General features: G+C 39.4%; 2 protein-coding genes and 1 non-coding gene across 3 annotated transcripts; all 3 read right to left on the bottom strand.

Moving 5' to 3' along the window:
* Positions 1–65: 65 nt before the first annotated feature.
* LOC100267992 (PWWP domain-containing protein 6) lies at positions 66–3,820 on the bottom strand. Its single transcript, XM_002274161.5, has 2 exons — positions 3,581–3,820; positions 66–3,367 (listed from the first exon to the last, which is right to left on the bottom strand). Exon 2 carries the CDS (start codon positions 3,301–3,303, stop codon positions 373–375), a length of 2,931 nt encoding a protein of 976 aa, XP_002274197.1. The 5' UTR covers positions 3,304–3,367; positions 3,581–3,820; the 3' UTR covers positions 66–372.
* Positions 3,821–19,253: 15,433 nt separating this feature from the next.
* Positions 19,254–20,068, bottom strand: LOC100257626 (large ribosomal subunit protein bL12c). The gene has a single exon (XM_002277222.5). The coding sequence runs from the start codon at positions 19,989–19,991 to the stop codon at positions 19,437–19,439; it is 555 nt and encodes a 184-aa protein (XP_002277258.1). The 5' UTR covers positions 19,992–20,068; the 3' UTR covers positions 19,254–19,436.
* A 113-nt stretch (positions 20,069–20,181) lies between these two features.
* TRNAP-UGG (transfer RNA proline (anticodon UGG)) lies at positions 20,182–20,253 on the bottom strand. The gene has a single exon. It is a non-coding gene; the product is annotated as a tRNA-Pro (tRNA).
* Positions 20,254–21,085: the final 832 nt, after the last annotated feature.

Genomic DNA, 21,085 nt, shown 5'->3' with positions numbered 1-21,085 from the left:
ACGCTATTATGCCATAAGGAACACAGAGAACAAGACAGCGAGGGAGAAGCGAGAGAAACCGAGTGTGTCTGAATGTAGATGGTCTCTATAACGTAAAAGCATGTGGAGATGTTTACAGTAAACAAAACATGATAATCCCACCTGTGTTGAATAAACTCCTACATTTGCATAAAAGCCTAAACGCTACCCACCACAAACACCTCAACGCCATAATTTAACTCTTTCTACACATCATACACACTCTCTCTTTCTCTCTTTCTAAATTAAAAGGGAACATGCATTCCTATATTATATAGCTATGCCTACGCATAGAAGATCAACAGCAGGAGTATGCAAGTATGAAGAAGCTCTCCATATTTCATACCATCTGATCTACGATGAGGATGTTTCAGCCATTGTACTTACCTTCTCCAACAGCCCTTTCATTTCACCCTCCAAGTTGGATTTCATCTCCCCCGACATTTTACCACTGGACTTCTCTAGCATACAAGTCATCATCTCTAGTTTCTGCTTGATGAAATTGAGTTGTGATTTCTCTCCTCCTGCAGATGGGTTGGCAGGTGCCTTGCCTGCCTTTTTGTTTGGGGGGTGATGTTTTTTATCAGGAGTCCTCCTGGAGGTGCTGGATGATGGATACCGGAGCCTATATGTGACTTGCTCAGCTCCAAAGGGACTGGCCTTTTGTGAACCATTGAAGGCTTCTTCCGCATCTGAGCTTCTTGAAAACACGACCCGAGCACAGAAAGAATCATACAGTATCTCTGTTTCTGACTCATTCAGAGTCCCAAACTTCGAAAATATTTTAATGAGGTCATCTTTTGAGGGTAAGGAGATCCCAGGTCCAAATGACAAGAGAAGTGTAGCGGATTCAACCTTTTTGTCCTTGTCTTTGTGTTTTGTCTTCGTATCTGACTTTCCAGCAGCAGCTTGCTTGAGTTCTGGGCCATCTGGCTCTGCTGTTTCATTCTTTCTACTCCTGCGGGCTTGCTTAGATGAGTTGTGGTCATTCTGTTTTAGGTCTTCTCTTGATGACCCAGGTTCAGATTCTTGACGTTTTCTCTTTCTACCAGGTCCATGTTTGTTGAACATTTTGTAGTTGGAACCATCATGATAGATTGCACTTCTGAATGCAGACAGAAATCCACTGATCTTATCAACAGATTTGTTTTCCCTCAGATAGAAGGGATTAAGGGCTGCAGATCGGATTCCAGATAGAACTTCTTGCAATGATATGCGGATTTCCTTCAGGTCAATAACCTTGTTCCGATTTTGTTTTGGTGTCTGATGTTCTTTACTGTCTTTGTTCTGATAGGTCGTCTCACTACTACACTTTAAAATTGTAGGGGACCCAACAGATTGACCTGCAGCCCTGGAGCTCCGCTCTCCCTTACCAGCGACATTCGAAACTTCAAGGAATTCTGTCTTTGAGTCACCCATTGAGCCAGAATTTCTATGCATCCGTATCACATTTGTATATGGTGGGCACAAATATTTGCTCTTCTTCCTTTCCCGTGAAACAGAGGTCTGCTCACTTTCTTCAGGAAGCCTGCCACCATCATTTTCAACACTGAGGCCTTTCTTCTTCCTTTCCCTTGACACAGGACTGTTCTCACTCTCTCTTTTGCCTTCACTGCCATCACTTTCAACACTTAGAGCCCTATCCTCCGAAGTTACAGGAGATCCTGAAAGCCTGGACTTCTTTCTCCTCCCTCGTGGAGAAGCCAAATTACTATTGACAACATGACTTTCAGCTTCATTACCACCTTTTTTTCTCCTTTTCTTCTCAGATGCTGTAGCCAATTTGACAGAGTTTATATCTTCTTTACCCATATCTGTCTCTTCATTCTTGGGCTCAACATCACCATTCCCTCTCATAATTTCAGCCATGCTTTTCTGCTTCCTTCTTTGATACAACTTATCCTCTGAACCTGTGGCTTTGTGCAATAAAGTTCGGCTGGTTTTCCCAAAACTAGGTGAAACAGGCATTGAAAGCCAGTCATCCTCACATGGGCCTTGGATTGGGACTTCTACTGGACCACCTAAATCAGAGGTTTTGGTTACACCATTTCCAACTTTTTCTTCAAGGCCTGCAATTTCCTGGGGCTCATGGTACACAGCCAGTTGATGATGTGGGCCTTTTGAACGAAAAAAGGCTGACATCTGGCTCTTAAGAACTGAAAACTCAAGCATACTGGTAACAGAAACAACCTGGCCAATACATTTCAAACCTGAAAGAAATTCTGCTGGTTCAAAATGAGCAACAGAAAATTTTCTGATGCCACCCTCGGGCATGACAGCCCCTTCCTTGACACCTGCATTCACTGTCAATGGTCTAGAAAGCCCAATCCTAATTTCTTTTGGGGTACAAGAGCAAGTCATCTCTAACTCTACATGTCTACCAATCTCAGCCAGTGCCTCTTCCACAGCTTTGAGAAAGCTCCTTGAGTTACTTTGCTTGGACATCTCTATGAAATTCTCCTCAAAAGGTTTCAACTGTGATGGGTAGCACCAAGCAAATGTGCCATCTCCAAAGTATGCCACAAGAAGACGATCCCTTTGGCTGTATTTTGTGGCATGTTTTGAAGCATCTTTCGGATCATATATCTGCCCAGGCCACCATGGGTGACTCTTTATTTTACCCCACACAAAGTCACCCACAGAGTACTGATATTCTCCATCACCCATATCTTCATCGACTTCTCCATTCTTGTCCCCCATCAGTTCAGGGTTGGAACCATCCATCTCTTTGATTTTCTCACCTGGGTTTCCCTCATTTTCATGCATTGACCCATCCTTATCTCCATATCCACTTTTCTTACCCAGATTTTGCCCCTTTTTGGAGTCGATTTTTGATGAGCGCCCCTCTTTGCTTGAAGAAGATCCGTGAACTTCCACAACAAGTGAAATGCCATTATCATGGCAATCCACCTTCCCACCTGAAGCATCCCCACTCAATCCAAGGGAACCATCTTTTGGCGCCATTCTCTCATCAACATTTTCCTCATTGTGGTCGACTCCCAAAACAGAATCCACTCCCTCTTTCTCACTTTCTTTGGTAACCGAGCATGACACGACGTCTTCTTTATCACCAAATGAGATATCCTCATTTCCTTCCCCGAATATTCTCTTGATCGAAACCTCAGTCTCAACTTCCGGTGTGGTAACAGAAACCCTAACTCCATTTTCTTGGCGTCCCGAACCGGAAATCAGAGAAATTTCTTTTAGGGCTTTTTCTTTTGGTGCTTGGGGTTTATCCGGTCCTGATACACCACAACTCTCAGATACGATTTGCATAGTTTCCATGCTGGAAAGCTCTTAGATTTTCTTTTGTTATCTGGAGAGAAATAAACCGCCGCAGATTTCACAACTGGAAAGGAAAAAAACGAAAGGAAACAAAAACAGAAACATCAATCAAATCGCATCCTAGGGTTTTAGTTCTCACAACGAAACATCCAATAAAATTGAATAAACAATCAATAATAACAACAGAAAAGATAAAAGAAAGTAATAAATAAAGCGATAAAAGATAATCCAACAATCATAGATTTAAGGGTTAACGTTGACTGAAGAGTGAAAGAACCTGAACAAGACCAAACTCAAAACCACGGACTTCATGCCCATGCTTCATCCATGCCAACTTCCCAAATCTACGAGTTCGTAACAAAAAAACAAAAACAGGGATGATAAGCAATAGGTAGTAGAGAGAGAAATGAATTTTCTCGAGAAACGAACAGACCCTTTTCGCTTTAGGGTTTGAGAAAATTAATAATCGTGGCATAATGAATACGCCAGAAACGGGTCCATATTGAAAACGATTTTTCAGGCGGTGAGAGTGAGACGTGTTGTTCTTTTTCCGTCCTTTTTGAACGGTTATTTTCATGTTTTTACCACTCTATTATTCTTCTGGCTGTCTGTATTTTTCATCTACTCGCTGTCTTGCTCTAGCCACGTGTCTGTATATTATTGCGATTGGAACGTGTCATTTATCCCTAGCGAGTATCACGGTTTTCATAAACGCAGTTCAGGGAGCTGTTTTCAAAACCGAGGAAGGTGTAAAGTGGAAAGCACAGAATCTCATTAAGCATTAACACAGCGGCTAAGGATTTGTTTGGATCCAAATTTTTTTAAAGTTAGAAACGCTCGATATTCTCTGGTGTAAGGACTGGGTTCGTTGCCTTTTAACTTTTTGTTCTTGCAAGGGAAGATCAGAGGTAGACAAAAACCACAAAATAAGGGGAAAGATTAGAAATTCAAGGGGACAGGAGAAAACTTTTGAGACCCAAACGAGCCCTAAATGAGTATTTATCCACTTGGGTAAGTTGGGCCTGACTCAAACGTAACAAAACGACGTCGTTTTCCATAATCATGATAATGAGCACCGTCCTGGAATATTGTCTGCCGACCCAAAGGCAGCTCTGTTGCTGCCAGGTTTTTGTTGTTGAAAGGATATTTTGGACTTTTGCTCCTTTCATTAAGTCGTTGCTGCTCCACGCTCCACAGTCCACACAACTAAGAGAACTAAAATAAATCTTAACTATTTTATTAAATTTTATAACTGCCTTTAACATTAAATATTATTTTTCAATGGTTTGATAATTAAAAATAATAGACAATAGAGTTGAATGTAACGGTAGACATCAAAATTTTTAATGAAATAAATTATCATTAAATTAATCTTAAAAAAAAATATATGACTTCTAAATTCGATAAAATTTGGGATCTACACACGATTGATTTTACACACATTTAACACATGGTATATGTTAAAAATTGACATGTGACCAAATTTGAAAGATTACAAAATGTAGTTTTTCAAATAAAATAAAATCTTTCAAATTATTATAAAAAAAGAATAAAAAAAATTAAATAAATATTCTTTTATTGATAATTATAAAAAATGAAAAAAAAAAACAGATATTCCTTTTGAAGTCAAAAGTGAAGAATTTATATACATATTCTCTTATTGACAAGTTGTTAAATCAAACATTTTAGGGAATTCCAAAATTTGATTTCCTATTTTCACCTATAAATAATGAGCGACTTCCTTTAATGGAAAGACCTCCTTTAATGAAGAGACTTCTTCGGATTGACAAAAACTACCTTACAAGGGAAAAAAAGGTTTCACAAAAATATCTCTATAAGTCTAAGAGACTATAGAAGTTCTACACACACGATCTTCACTGAGTTTATTCGGAAATAAGCTAGTGTGGCCCTCGATTGATCTTTGAAATTATAAAAACATCATCATCGTCTTCCAAATTGTGATCAACGTGAAAGAATCAGAGAAATATATTCTTTTGTAAATAATATTACCACAAAGATTGTACTCTACAATTTTTAATTTTTATAAAATATTTTATTTCGCATTATTTTTCCTATTGTTATGCTTAAATTGCAGGACCATTTGCGAAATTGGTGCAAACAGTAACATTTTTGCTGTTGTGGTTTCAACTGTAACATTGACGGTGTCGTGAAGTTCAATCATGCTTAGTGTCAAATAACACTAAGGATTAAGGAGATAAATAATTAAGTGTTGTAAAACGAGGATAAATGCAGTGCTAATAAAAGTAAAGAACAACTATATATTACTCGATAATATTATATAATGGGGAGGAAATGATCAGAAACGAGAAGCGAAAGAGTTTAGAAAATAAGAGAAAAAGAGAATAAGAGAGAAAGAATGAGAATGAGAGAAAGAGATAAAAATCTTTCTTCAAGATGCTCTTGTACAAAGAATGGAAAGTCTTTTATAGGCTGTCCAGATGAGAAACATTTACTCATCTTAAAGGTGAGTAAATGAAGTTCATTTACAAACTTCAATTGTAACATTAAGGTGGTCATTCACCACCTATTTATAACACTCCCCCTTAGATGACCATCATATTAAAAGAATATGTCTCATTAAAACCTTACTAGTAAAAAACCCTATGGGGAAAACCTAGTGAAGGAAAAATAGTACAATATTCTTATAATTCTTTAAGTTGCTCTTAGTATGTTAGGATTGTCTTGTTAAAAACCTTGCCAGTAAAACCCAATGAGACAAAACTTGGATGAATAGAAAAATAGTACAGTACATTAACACCTTTTTACAAGCATACTCTCTCTCATATCAATATCTTTGAGTTGACTCATTCCAATCTTGTGTATTAATTTCTTGAATGTTGAGGTTGACAATGATTTTGTGAATAAATCTGTTAGATTATCACTTGAGTGTATTTGTTGCACATCAATTTCACCACTCTTCTGAAGTTCATATATATAAAAGAATTTTGGTAAAATGTGTTTAATTTTATCTCATTTAATATAACCCTTTGTTATCTGCGCAATACATGCAACATTATCTTCTAATAATATTGTCGAGTCACCTTTGATAGAGAAAAGTCCACATGATTCCCGAATATGTTGGATCATGATTTTAGTCATATATATTCACAATTTGCTTCATGAATTGTTAGTATTTTTAAATGATTTGATGATGAGACCACCATTGTTTGTTTAACAAATCTCCATGAAATACCAGTACCATTGCAATTAAACACATACCTTGTTTGCAACCTACTTGTATGTGGATTTAAAAGATATCTTGCATCTGCATATCCAAGAAATTGTTGTTTTGATTCCCTTGAGTAAAATAAACTCATATTAGTAGTTATATGAAAATAACACAATATATGTTTGATACCATTCCAATGTATTCGAGTTGAAGCGGAATTGTATCTTGCTAATAAATTGATAGAAAAAGGGACATTTACAATTGGTAAGATATATAAGTGCACCAATAGCACTAAAATATGGTACTTTAGGACCAAGTAACTTTTCATTTTTTTCACAAGAACGAAATGGGTTCTTTTTCACATCAAGTGATCAGACAACCATTGGAGAACTTAAAGGATACGTTTTATCCATATAAAAACGCTTCAAAATTTTCTTAATGTGTGTTGATTAATGTACTAAAACTCCATTTGGAAATTTTTTTTTCAAAATCTTTCATCTCAAATTCTTTTTTCAAGTAATTTGTTGTTCTTGTGAACTCTTCAGAAGTTCTAACAAGATTTAAGTCATCAACATACACTGTAATAATTGCAAATCCAGTTTCTGATTTCTTAATGAAGATGTGTGGGTATATAGGGTTATTCATATACCCTTCTTTTAGCAAGTATTCACTAAGGTGATTGTACCACATGCATCCAGATTGCTTTAATCCATACAAGAATCGTTGTAACTTGATTGAATACATGCTACGAGGCTTTGTACTATTAGCTTCAAGCAATCTAAATCCTTCAGAGATTTTCATGTATATATCATTATCCATGGATTCGTATAAATATGTTGTAATAACATTCATGAGACGCATATCTAGTCCTTCTGAAACTGTCAAACTAATTAAGAAACGAAATGAAATTATATCCATGACGGGAGTGTATGTTTCCTTGTAGTCAATACCAGGTCTACGTGAGAAACCTCGTGCTACTAATCACGCTTTATATCTTATGATCTCATTATTCTCATTGTGCTTTCATACAAATACCCATTTGTACTCAACAGACTTTACATCTTCAGGTGTTTGGACTACAGGTTCAAAAACTTCTCGTTTTGTTAATGAGTTTAACTCTGCCTGCATAGCTTCTTTCTATTTTGGCCAATCATTTCTATGTTGGCATTCTTCTACATTTTGTGGTTCAAGATCTTCATAATTTCTTATGATATTGGAGGCCACTTAGAAAGCGAAAATATTGTTAATAACAATATTATTTCGATCCCATTTTTCTCCCGTGTGTACATAACTTACTGAGATCTCACAATTTTTAGGTACCTATGCCTCTTCAAGGGCTTCTCGTTCAATATGTGCCTCTTCAAGGGCTTCTTGTTCAATCTGTGTCTTTTAAGGGGTTTTCTGCATTATTTGTACTTCTTTTAGGACTATAGATTTATCAATTTTAAACCAATCAATCATTTTGATGGCTTCTTCTAAAGTGCCAAAATTTTCATGTGTTCTCCTATTCCGAGGAGTTACATTCTTTGAGCCGATATGTCTACCACACTTCAAACGTATCTTAGATTCATTTATTAACTATCATACGGGGACATCAATCCATGGTAGAGTATTTGTAGTCGAGATATGTGACTTTGTCACTTTCTTTGTATCGATGAATGCATCTAGTAGTTGATTTGCAAGATTTTGCAAATGAATGATCCTTTGAACTTCTAGTTCATATTAACTTATATGAGGATTAAGATGGGACATAGTAGATGTGTTCTAAGTAATTTCTCGTCATTATTCAGGAATCGACTTTTCTCCCCTTAATGACATGAAAACACTCTCATTAAAATGACAATCCGCAAAGCAGGCTCTAAAAACATAGTCTGTCAAAGGTTTAAGATATCTTATGATATATGGATAATCAAAACCTACACAAATCTCAAGTCTTTGTTGGAGACCCATTTTAGTGCGTTGTGTAGTTGAAATTGGTACATATACTACACAACTAAAGATTTGAAAGTGAGATATTTGGTTGTTTTTCAAAGACAAGTTGTGAAATGGAGTATTTAAGTTAAGTTGTAGGTCGAATACGAACTAAATGTGCAACATGCATAATAGCATGTCTGCGGGCGGAAGTAGGTAATTTGATTTTCATTAGTAATGATCGAGCTATTAATTGGAGACGTTTGATGAAGGATTCTGCTAAACCATTTTGGGTATGAGTATGAGCAATAGGGTGCTCAATATTTATCTCTACTGATATGTAATAGTCAATGAATGTTTGAGAAGTAAATTCGTCAACATTATCAAGACATATTGTCTTAATTGGATAATTTGGAAATTGTGCTTATAATTTTATTATTTGTGCAATGAGTTTGGCAAAGACAACGTTACGTGTAGAAATGAGACAAACATGTGACCATCCAATGAAAACATCTATTAAGATCATAAAATAACAGAATGATCCACATGGTAAATGAATAGGCCCACATATGTCCTCATGTATTCTTTCTAAAAAGACTAATGACTCATATATGACTTCAGTAAAAGATGGTCTAACTATCAATTTACCTTATGAGTAGGCAAAACATAAGTATTTATTGAGCAAAAGAATCTTCTGGTTCTTTAGTGGATGCTCATGTGAGTGTTCGATTATTTGACACATCATTGAAGACCTTGGGTGACCTAGTTTGTCATGCCAAATGACAAAAACTTTTGGGTCGTTGAACTTCTGGTTCATGATAACATATGATTCAATAGGCTTTATAGTTGTATGATACAACCCAGAGGAGAAAGTCGGGAGTTTTTTCATTATACGCTTTTGACCAAATATAATGGGAGTAATGTAAAGATATTCTATATTATTTTCATTCATAGTTTAAATATGATATCCATTTTTAGGGATATCTTTAAAACTGAGCAAATTTCTTCTGGATTTGTTAGAATACAAAACGTCATTTATATGGAATCTAATTCCATTTGGTAGCATTATGTTTGCTCTTCCAGAGCCTTCAATAAAGTTTGTAGTACTACATATGATACTTACATTAGCTTTTATTAATATCAATTCGATGAAATATCTTTTATCTCGAAAAATTGTACGTGGTTACACAGTCTGCAAGACATACATCATTTTCATTCATCTTGAGACCGAATAGCACATGGATTTTAGATATAACTAATATTAAAAAAAAAAAGCATAATATAAATAACAAAAGAAAATTAGATGTGAATATAAGACATAATAATATATTATTTGATATATAAATTAACATTAATCATGTTAATATTCTCATCATTTATCAAATGACATGTTTTTTTCACTAGGACCTCCAAAGAAATCAATGTCATAGTAGGTTAGACCCAATTCATCACCATCGATAAAGTTCATCTATATTTCTTTTCCTTTTGTTTTTATTGATGCTTGGTAAAGGTTAACCAAATGTTTGGGCATACGATAGGTACGTAACTAATGCCCCTTCATACCATATCTATAACAATTATTTTCATGGTTCTTAGAAGGTTTATCTTGTAAACACTTCCCATTTTCTTGTTTTGCATCAGTATTATTCCACTTCTAGTGGTGCAATGAGGTTTTCCTTTTATTAGAATTTGATGAATTATTACCATAAGAACCATAGTATCAGGGATTTCTTCCACGATCACGACCACATCCTCATCCATGTCTACGAGTTTGGAACGATATTACATTCACTTCAAGAAATGATTCATATCCAATTGGACGAGACTAGTGATTTTTAATTAAAAACTCATTATTTTGTTCATCAATAAAAAGACATGATATTAATTTAGAATATTTTGTAAATCTACGCTCTTGATATTGCTACTGCAGGAGCACATTCGAGGCATGAAATGTAGTAAAAGTTTTCTTTAACATGTCTTCTTTTGTGATTTTTTTCTTTACACAGCTTTAATTGAGAGTTGATTTTGAAAAGCACAGAGTTATATTCACTAACAGTTTTAAAATCTTGCAATCTCAAGTGCATCCAAGCATATCGAGCTTTTGGGAAAATCAGAATTTTCTGGTGGTCTTATATTTCCTTCAAATTACTCAAAGTAAAAGGGTCATTTACCGTAAAATACTCATTTTTAAAATCTTCATGGAAGTAATGGCGAAGGAAAATCAACATTTTTGCGCAATCCTACAAGGATGCTTGATTTCATTTTTTGATCGTAGCTCTAAGATTCATTACATCAAAATGTATTTCAATATCAAGGATCCAAAATAGATAATTCTTTCCCAAAATGTCAAGTGTCACAAATTCGAGTTTTATGAGATTCAACATTGACAAATTACTTCACATATATATGACAAAACAATATTATTAGAATAAGTTATAACAAATTGATAACATTGGTATAACTTTGATCATAAACAAAATCAAATAATTTGCTTATAACTTTTAACAATATATAACAAAACAAAATCAACAATAATATAATTATGTAAAATTTTATTCTATATAAATAACTTCAAGTTTAAGATACAAGAATTACCTTCAAAACAATTTATGCTGATAACGTGTTGTAAAACAAGGATAAATGCAATATTAATAAAAGTAGATAACAACTATATATTACTCCATGATAATATATAATGGGGAGGAAAGGATCATAAAGGAAAAGTGAAAGAGTATAGAATAAGAGATATATTACTCCATGATAATATATAATGGGGAGGAAAGGATCATTGAAAGAGTATAGAATAAGAGAAAGAGAGAATGAGAATGAGAGAAAGATAAAAATCTTTCTTTTGGGATGCTCTTGTACAAATGATGAAAGGCCTTTTATGCACTTCAATTCAATTGTAACATTAAGGTGGTCATTCACGACCCATTTATAACATTATGTTCTTTTTCTTTTTTTCAATCTCTTTATCCCAGTCAAACCAGCATTGGACTCTGACATGCCTGCATGCCTAAGTATTGAGATGTTAAAAATCAAATAATAACCGGATCTTAACCCTTGGGATCAGCATTTAAAAAAAAAAAAAAAAAAAAAAGGAAACAGGGGTCATCGGATCCATCCATTCCATTCCATTTCAACAACATCGGTGACAAGTGCTGAAGCATTCAAATCTGAGTCCATAATAAGAATAACATTCAACCAAAATAATTTAAGATAAAAGGAGTACTTGTTTCTGGATTGAACTCAAAATTACACAATCCCTAAATCCCAATGAATTTCTTGTTCCTGGAATTAAAGGTCACATCCTTGTAAACTTCTTGAAATTGAAGGATAGTTCTAATACATTCTGCTCACAAAAAATGAACTAATGAAAGCATGGGCTAATACAGAGTCAGGTTAATAAGAATGAGTTTTAATTCACATCCAATTATTACTATAAACCCCGCTTTGGGTTCTATAGGCAGGAGGCATTTTATAATTTGTAATTGACATCCAAAGCTCTAAATAGGAAGGCCCCTGAGCGCATTAAAACTTGTTGATTGCAACACCTATTGCTGGGCTTTACAAAATGATCATGTAATGCGAAGTTCTTACCCCCTTCCACCAAATGCAAATTATAACTTTTAAGAACAATGGGGAACAAGCGTACATGATTAGAGATTGTATCAGTCCAAACAATTGTCCAACTCTGAATGTTCTAAGGGAGTTACAAATTATAGTTCATGATATTTCCTTTTTTTTTTTTGATAAGTAAACATCAATATATTAGCAAAGGCAAACGCCGCAAAGCATACAGGGAGTATACAAGGCGACAAGGGCCTCACAATAACAAAACAACAAAACCCACCAGCCCTCAACCGGAGGCTATCCACTCCAGGAATCCTATAAGGGACCGGGACTCCACACCATTATACAATTTTGCCCACCCCCACATATTACAGACAAAAGAATACTTAATTTTCTGTATAGCTAGCTCCCCCCCCCCTAAATGCTAATCTGTTCCTTTCCTTCCACACCGTCCAAAAAATAAACAACGGTATGGATCTCCATATTTTCTTCCTCTTTTTGCCCACAAAGGAGCCCTTCCAGCTGGTAATCACCTCTTTTACAGTTTCTGGAAAGACCCACTGGGCTCCAAACAGACTAAGAGTCATCCCCCACAGCACACTCGCCACTGTACAATGTATAAGAAGATGACTAACATTTTCCTCATCACTACCACATAAGTAACACCGGTTAGGGATTTGTCATCCTCTCTTTTGGAGCCTATCAATAGTAAGGATCCTCCCCCAAGTAGCTTCCCATGCAAAAAACGCTAACTTGGACGGCACATTCTCCACCCAAATGCCCTTTTTGGGAAACAGAATAGTACTGTGGCTGGTCAACAGTTCATACGCGTCCTTGACACCAAACTGCCCATTTTTACCCCCTTTCCACAATGCCAAATCTTCCTCCAAATTAATTCTTTGATTCCTTAGGATTTGCAACAGTTCTTCAACAAAGGGCAGCTCCCAATCATTGAAGCTTCTCAAGAACCTTAGGTTCCACTCACCTTGGCCAGCATCCTGGTCCCATAAGTCCCCCACAGTGGCCCCTTTTTGGGCAGCCACATTGAAGAGTTGAGGGAATCTCCGGGCCAGCTCCACATCCCCACACCAAGTGTCCTTCCAAAACCTGATTTTGGTGCCTTTTCCCACCTTGAATGTCATATTATTCCAACACCAATCTGCTTCTTTCATAATCTCCTTCCAAAGCCCCACCCCAAATGGCCCATTTGCTTTTTTAGTTCTCCACCCAAAGTCCTCTTGCCCGTATTTTGCTACAAGAACACGTTTCCACATTCCATCCCTAGCACTAGCAAATCTCCAAACCCATTTTCCAAGAAGGGCTTTGTTCAACTGGACTATTTTCCTCAAGCCAAGCCCCCCCTTCTCTTTGCTCACACACACCTTCTCCCAACTGACAAGGTGAGCTTTTCCTTCCATGCTGCCCCCTCCCCACAAGAAGTCTCTTTGCAGTTTTTTGAGTCTTCTCGCCACTCCCTTGGGCATACGAAACAGTGACAGCTGGTATAAAGGCATGCTAGTCAATGTGCTCTTTATGAGGGTGATTCTACCACCCTTAGACAAATATTGCCGCTTCCATAGGGCAAGTTTCCACCTCATCCTTTCTTCCACCCCATCCCACACATAGCCCGCTTTATTAGGCGCGCCCAAAGGCAGCCCCAGGTATGTTGAGGGCAGCTGTCCCACCTTGCAGCCCAGCTCCACAGCCATCTCAAGGATCTCATCCACCTCCCCCACCGGAGAAATTTCGCTCTTAGCCAAGTTAATCCTAAGCCCGGAAGCGGCTTCAAACCAGCATAAAGTCCAGCTCAAAAAAACCATATCTTCTTTCTTAGCTTCACAAAAAATTATTGCATCATCCGCAAAGAGGAGATGAGAGATGCTAACAGCCTGCCCCCTACCCCTCTGCATCCTACAACCCGTGATGCAGCCCCCTTCCTCAGCCCTCCGGAGAAGAGCACTCAGCACCTCCATTCCCATGATAAACAAATATGGGGATAGAGGGTCTCCTTGCCGAAGCCCCTTAGAGCTGGGGAAGAACCCGGCTGGCTCCCCGTTTACTAAAACAGAAAACTTGGCGGTCGATATGCAGCTCCAAATCCACTCCCTCCATTTAGTCCCAAAGCCCATTTTCTCCATTACCCTCATCAAAAAATGTCAATTGACGCTATCATACGCCTTTTCAATATCAAGTTTACATATCAGGCCTTTCTTTCCCTCTCTTTTCCATGAGTCAATCACCTCATTTGCGATTAGGGACGCCTCCAAAATCTGCCTACCCGAGACAAACGCGTTCTGATCTACGGAAACCACTCCACCAATGACGTTTTTAATCCTATTGGCCAGCACCTTAGCCAAGAGTTTGTATAATCCACCCACCAGGCTAATCGGCCTGAAGTCCCCCAGCTCCTCCGCTCCACCTTTCTTGGGGATCAGAACCAAAAACGTGGCATTGAGACTCTTTAGAAAAGTCTTATGTTCATGGAATTCTTTGAACATTTCCATAACCTCCTCCTTCACAAACTCCCAACAGACTTGCCAAAAAGCACCCGTAAAGCCATCCGGACCCGGAGCCTTGTCCCCATTCATACCCCTTAAAGCTGAGTGGACCTCCTCTTCCGTAAATGGCAGCTCCAAAATGTCCGCCTCTTGCTGGCTAATCCGATTCAGATTGACCCCCCCTATGTCTGCCTTCCACTCCGAGTCTTCCGTTAGTAAACGATGAAAGGCGTCTACAATTCCGGTCCTAATTGTACTCTCCTCTGACAGCCAGACCCCCCTGATTTTCACTCTTTCCATTGTATGCCTTCTTCGGTGTGCATTCGCCATACGATGAAAATACCCCGTATTTTTATCCCCTTCTCTTAGCCACAACTCCCTTGATAGCTGTCGCCAGTGGATCTCATTCATCTTGACCCATTTAGCATAGTCATCTTTTGCTTCTTTCTTTCTTGCAAATTCCTCCTCAGTCAGTCTCCTCTCACTTTCCACTTGGTCCCAATGATCCACTTGCTGTAAAGCAGCCATTTTATTAGTCTCCAGATTCCCAAATACCTCCCTATTCCAGACTTTTAATTTTTCCTTCATCCCCTTCAGCTTTGATGCCAGCTTATAGCTAGCCCTACCACTGACCACCATCCCTTGCCACCAACTCCTCAAAAGGTCCTTAAAACCTTCCACTCTCAGCCACATGTTCTCGAACCTGAAAGGTGAAGGGCCTCTTCTTTTGCCGCCCCCCTCAATTGTGATTGGGAAATGATCTGAGATAGGCCGAGACAATCTCTTCTGAGTCACATTGCTAAACTGATCAAGCCATCTAGGAGCAACCAAGAATCTATCTAGTCTAGCCCAGGCTTGGTTATAGAGCCCCCCACTCCACGTGAAAGAACCCCCTTGAAGAGGAAGGTCAATAAGCTCCAGGTCATCCATAACCTGAGCAAACCTCCTCATAGCTGAAGTCACCCTCCCTTGCCTGCTTCTCTCCCCTTGAGCTAGAGTAACGTTAAAGTCACCCCCTACACACCAAGGGTCACCCCAAAGGCCTCTAACTGCACCAAGCTCTTCCCAAAGACACTCCCTATCCTTTTTGTTGAAAGGGCCATATACCCCCGTGAACACCCAGACTGTCCCATTTTCCACTGTCCTAAATTTACAAGAGACTGAGAATTGGCCCTCCTCCCACTCCAGCAAATCTAAGGACCTTTTGTCCCAACAAACCAACACACCTCCAGCTGCTCCAGTAGCTTCAAGAGTTCTCCAATCTAAGAATCTCCCCACCCCTAAGCTTTTCACCACCCCATCAGTCATTGCCTGGATTTTTGTCTCCTGGATACATACTAAATCCACCTTCTGTTTTCTAACCACAGACTTAATAATCCTTCTTTTATTCACATCATTTGCACCCCTCACGTTCCAACTCATTAACTTGAGATTCATTACCCCAACAGTAATTGACCCCCTCTGCTTTTCAAAAGGCCATTCTTCTTTTCTTTCCCCTTGTATTTGATTGAGCATTCCAACCTTTTGAGTTCCCTCTCAAATTTTGTTTTCTCCAGTAGCCCTTTGCTATGTATCCTTTCCCTTCGTTTCCTAATTTTGGACAAGAAGTCCAGAATCTCCCTCTCCAGTCCTTCTATTGAGAATCCCAATAGCTTGCTAAACTTAGCCAAGCTGCTTTCCTCCCAATCAGGCTCCTTCACGCTCCCAAGAGCTTGGGGCCCAGACACGGCTGGGGTCCAATCCGGGTTTTGCACCTCTATAGCCTCACAGTCAATCGCAACCAGATCCCAGCAACCCTCTCTCCTCGCTCTATCCCCCCCTGTATCAGCCCCTTCTACCAAGGTGTCACTCTGTCGGCTCACCCTTAAAACCCCCGTATGGTCGCAAGGCTCCCTCAACGGAGTCCGACCGAAAATAGGAGAAGAAGAAGAAGAATAGACCCCAACCTTTAAATTAGTATAGGACCCGTACCTGCAGGCTTCATCCATAATCTCTCTATCGGCCATGGACCACTGGAAAGTCGGCGTCTGCTTGTCCCAAGTCTCCTTCTCACGGCACTTGATGAACTCCATCTCCATCCTTAGGCCCAAATCCACTTCTGATCCTATGCCCATGCCTTTAAGTTGCCTTTGGCCCAAATGATCCCCAACCAAGATAGCAGGCCCGTGTGAGAGAAATTCCAGCCCTTTGAGAGCCCCCCCCTCGGCCGGCCCACACCCTATCCCATCTGCAGCCCAAACATCCCCTTTTAAGGGATTCGGGCCTTGCAAATCTAGCCCACAATCCCGCCTCCAGCCCACATCGTCAAGCCCCACTCCAGACGAACCCGCCCCATCGCCCCCGAGTCCATATCTCTGACGGGCCACCCACCCGTTAGGGGTCCACATTTCAAACCCATCCCCCCCCTCTCCTCCCACCTGCTTCCCCGTCACTTCCTTTGACCGGCGCTGTTCCTTGGTTCCAGCGCCCGATTTCTCTCCCACACGCCATCCCGCACGTGGATCAACATCGTCCCCAACCTCCCTTCTCTGCTGGCCATCCCTGTTTTTCCTTATTGCCGGCGAGATTTCCCACCACAGAAAAACGGTGTATATCTCCCCCTCCACCCCGATCTCCATTGAACACGGCAAAGCCCCTCCGGTCCTTTTTACCTGAATTCTTGCCCATTCCAGATCCTCTTTCTTTTCCGTTAGAGGGTCGACGCCTAAGAATCCGCCGCACTCTTCCCCCACTCTCCTCAGAACCGACGGCACCCACAGCGAAATAGGAAGGCCCAGGATCCTCACCCAAGCATCATTTCCTTCTTTATCCTCTGTACAGCATCCATAACTCGGGCTCCACATCTCCAAGCCCAGTTGGATTCCTCCGATTGCTCTCACCCCCGCAGCAAGAATCCTCTTGGCTTCCTCCACCATCTCAAATTCCAACAACGCACAGCCCTTTCCCATTCTTGCCAGGCCTAGTCTGCCTTTCAACCCCCACGCTTTAGCTGTTGTCCATCCCAGATTCGCTAGTTCCTCCTCGCACGCTGATTTAGGGTTCCATTTAGCGATCAGACAATGCTTTAATCTACACACATTATTACGTATCTCCTCCTCCTTTATCTCTATTCTTGCCTTTGGGATACTCCTGGGTCTGCTCCCCTGACCACTTCCAGATACGACCTCCCGGACTTCCCTACCCCTTGATCAATTACCTCTTCTTCGCGCCGAAACCCTACCCACAACAGGGCTTCCACCATAGAAACCCATCCTCCCTTTTCCCCTTTCCCTTTCGGTATACAGATGCCGAATCGCCTTTTCTCCATGTCCGTCACCCCTAAGCGAACAAAGCTTCTGACCCTGTTAACCTCTCTCACCAAGGAGTAAAGCCTCCCTTTTTCTGACCATCCCTTCTCCCATCTCCCGTCTTTCCCATCCTTCACGCACTGGTTCAGTCCCTCTATGAGTAATCCCACACTCGCCGGTCCCAGCCGAACCCACGAAACTATCCCTCCCTTGCTTTCCGAGATGATGGCATGACTCTTACCATTTTTCTCCTCAGCTACTACTTCAAACATCTTTGATTCCACCACGAAGCTACTTCGCCTCCTCTTCCCACGATTTTCCGCCCTACTTTCCCCCTCTCCGCCTTCGTTCGCAGGATCGCCTTCGCCTTCGCCTTCGCTCTCTCTCTCTCTCATCGTTTTTTTCTCCCACCAATAATTTCAATGTTGTTCATGATATTTCCTATAGATTCCTTCACATTCCATCCTGGCAAAAAAATGTCCTATAGCATAATATACTGTATCTCCATTTCTACCAGGACACAAATTTTAATTTAAGCAAACAAGGACATACAAGGCAATCTAAATAATTTATAAAGATAAGGTTTTTTTTTTAAAATTCCCACCTTTTTAAAAAAAAAAAATTATGATAGGTTTCCCACCTTTATCGATACAAAGAAGTCGTAAGCAAAATATGTATATAACATTCCATTAGAAATAAGGGTCCCTTTGCCTCATCTCAAGACAATCCAGAAGCCCCAAGCCAAAAACTGAAATGAACACAATCAAAAGGAAAATGCAGTCAGGTTATGCCAACCATCACCACATCCATCATCCCACTCACAGCATTCATCTTTTAGGACCCAAAGAGCCAACAGCAATTTCTGTGTTATTTCTCTTGTTTGATGAAGTCCTTACCATTCTAGGCAAAAGAGAGAGAAAAAAAACATACTACCACCATAACTCATGCAGCCAGAGAATCTAAGGAACAGTTGGAAAACACAGAACAATGTTGATTATCAAAAGATGATTTGTAAGATGAATTGTAACTCATGTCCATTAATTCATGGTATTTCATATTTACACTGCTTCTCTCCCTTGTCCATGTTTTACTGTCTTGTTATGTTTCAAGTTTCCAGAACTTCCTAATCAAGAGATGTATATTACTCCCCAAACAATATATTGGTAGGTAATCAAGGTCCAAACGTACATTATTCAGATATTTCACTTCCACTCATTCTAATGATTAACCAATAAAGAACTCCAATTTTTTAGTGAGGCTGGCTGCATGAAATGGACTAGAGAATGAAGATTCACATTTTTTCCCCCCTTCAGCGCAAAACAAAACACAAGTTGAAGCTAATATATGGACACGTTTATATAGAAATCCGATCATAAGCGCTTCCACCACAACCAAACATGGATTTTACAGATCTAAAACCAAACAACATTCGTTCGGGTCACGTTCGCCATTTGCAATTTAATTAACAATTCCAGCAACGATATGAGATAATTGATCGAAAAAAACGCTGAGAATTGAGATTTTCGTACAGAAATTTTGGTTTCAATTAAAGCACAAACAATTACAAATCATCGAACGGACACTGACAATCGAATCAACAACTAAATACTGATTTTTTTGCAAAAAAAAAAGGGGGGAAATTAGGAAAATTTACCAAAAAGCCATTCGATTCTACTACACAATGGCGACCTTAGCTCCGGCTTCTTCAAGCTGCTTCTTCGCTTCTTCAGCTTCCTCCTTCGAAACGCCTTCCTTGAACTTCTTAGGCAAGCCTTCAATCAACTCCTTCGCCTCCTTCAACGCCAAGCTCGTGAGCGCTCTCACGGCCTTAATCGTCGCAATCCTCGCGTTGCTTGGAACGTCCTCAATCATGACATCGAACTCCGTCTTCTCTTCCACCACCGCAGGAGCGTCGGCAACGGCACCCGGAGCGACCGCGACGGCAGCCGGTGCGAAGGCGGCAGCAGAGACTCCAAGCTTGTCCTGGAGCCAGTCAACGAGGATTCGAGCCTCTTCTAGGGTCAAATTGGAGAGCTCGGTGCCGATTTTTTCAATCTTCTCGGGAGCGGCCACGGCGGAGATAGGGCGAACGAAAGTGGCTCTATGTATGATTTTAGGGTTTCGGAAAGGGAAATCTAGGGTTTGCTTGAAGGAATGCGTAGGAAAAGAAGAAGATAGCGTAGGACAAGATGGGGAACGTAGGGTGAGAGTTGACAGAGATGCCGCCATCTTTTAGTGAGAGAGAGAGAAAGAGAAGAGAGTTGGGGAAGAAGGGAGAGTGGCACTGGAAGAGGATAGGATAAGGGGCAGTGCCTTATATAGGGGGAAAAATTGGATCCAAATACAAAGTGATTGACGAAATTACCCTTCCCAATTGCCAAAGTCTATAAACGGTCAAGTAAAAATGGTAAAAGCAAAGGGGGCATTCCGAGAATCGAACTCGGGACCTCTCGCACCCAAAGCGAGAATCATACCACTAGACCAAATGCCCACATGTATGACACGACCAAGACATTCAAAACTATATCATAAATTATCCATAACCCTAGTAATGAATTGTCACAAAAATCTTCAAACCCAAGTTTTATAACATCATAAAAAAATTTAACCACCAAATTATAAATTTTATTTTACAAATATTTTTTTAGCTAAATAATTGGATGTTTTATTTTGCCATAAAATCCCGTAAAATTATATATTATGGGATAACTATTGATGCATTATCTAGACAGCCATTTACAACAATTTTTTAAAATTTTGTTAGTCTCTAATAATTCATTATGAAGTACTTTTATTCTGATATTTGATTAATCAAAATTTAGCTTAAATTTTCTATTAATGGGAGGAATTTATCAAATTAATGTTTTAACCAATTAAAGGACATTACTGAAATGGGTAAATATGTACAGACATATTCTCATGTTCTCGTTAACATGAATTTAGTGATTCATATTCTTGTGAATATCATACTTTTGTATTATCAATAACACAAATGTAGTCTTCTCGTGTTCTTCACAATGGATCAAATCAAAACTTTTATTAGAATTACTTTGTGATACAAAAAAAGGAAGCCTTCTTTGCTTTGCTAAAGGACATATGTCACAAACATTTGTATGATCAAGAATGGTATCAGAGCCAAACCCTAAAGCTTCCGCAACCTAAATCGATCAATTTCTTCTCAACCTCTGCCTTGCGAAATTTTGCTTTGAAATTCTCGCATTGATTGTCTTCCAACTTCTTGCATTTTCTTGAATAAATTCTTGAAAATGAGTTCTGGTGATTCTCCTCTTGTCAATCCCTCTCCTGTGCATCCTTCATTTAAT

The sequence above is a fragment of the Vitis vinifera genome, chromosome 14 (assembly GCF_030704535.1).
Source record: "Vitis vinifera cultivar Pinot Noir 40024 chromosome 14, ASM3070453v1".
Lineage (NCBI taxonomy): Eukaryota > Viridiplantae > Streptophyta > Magnoliopsida > Vitales > Vitaceae > Vitis > Vitis vinifera.
This window is presented reverse-complemented; position numbering and strand designations above follow the sequence as displayed.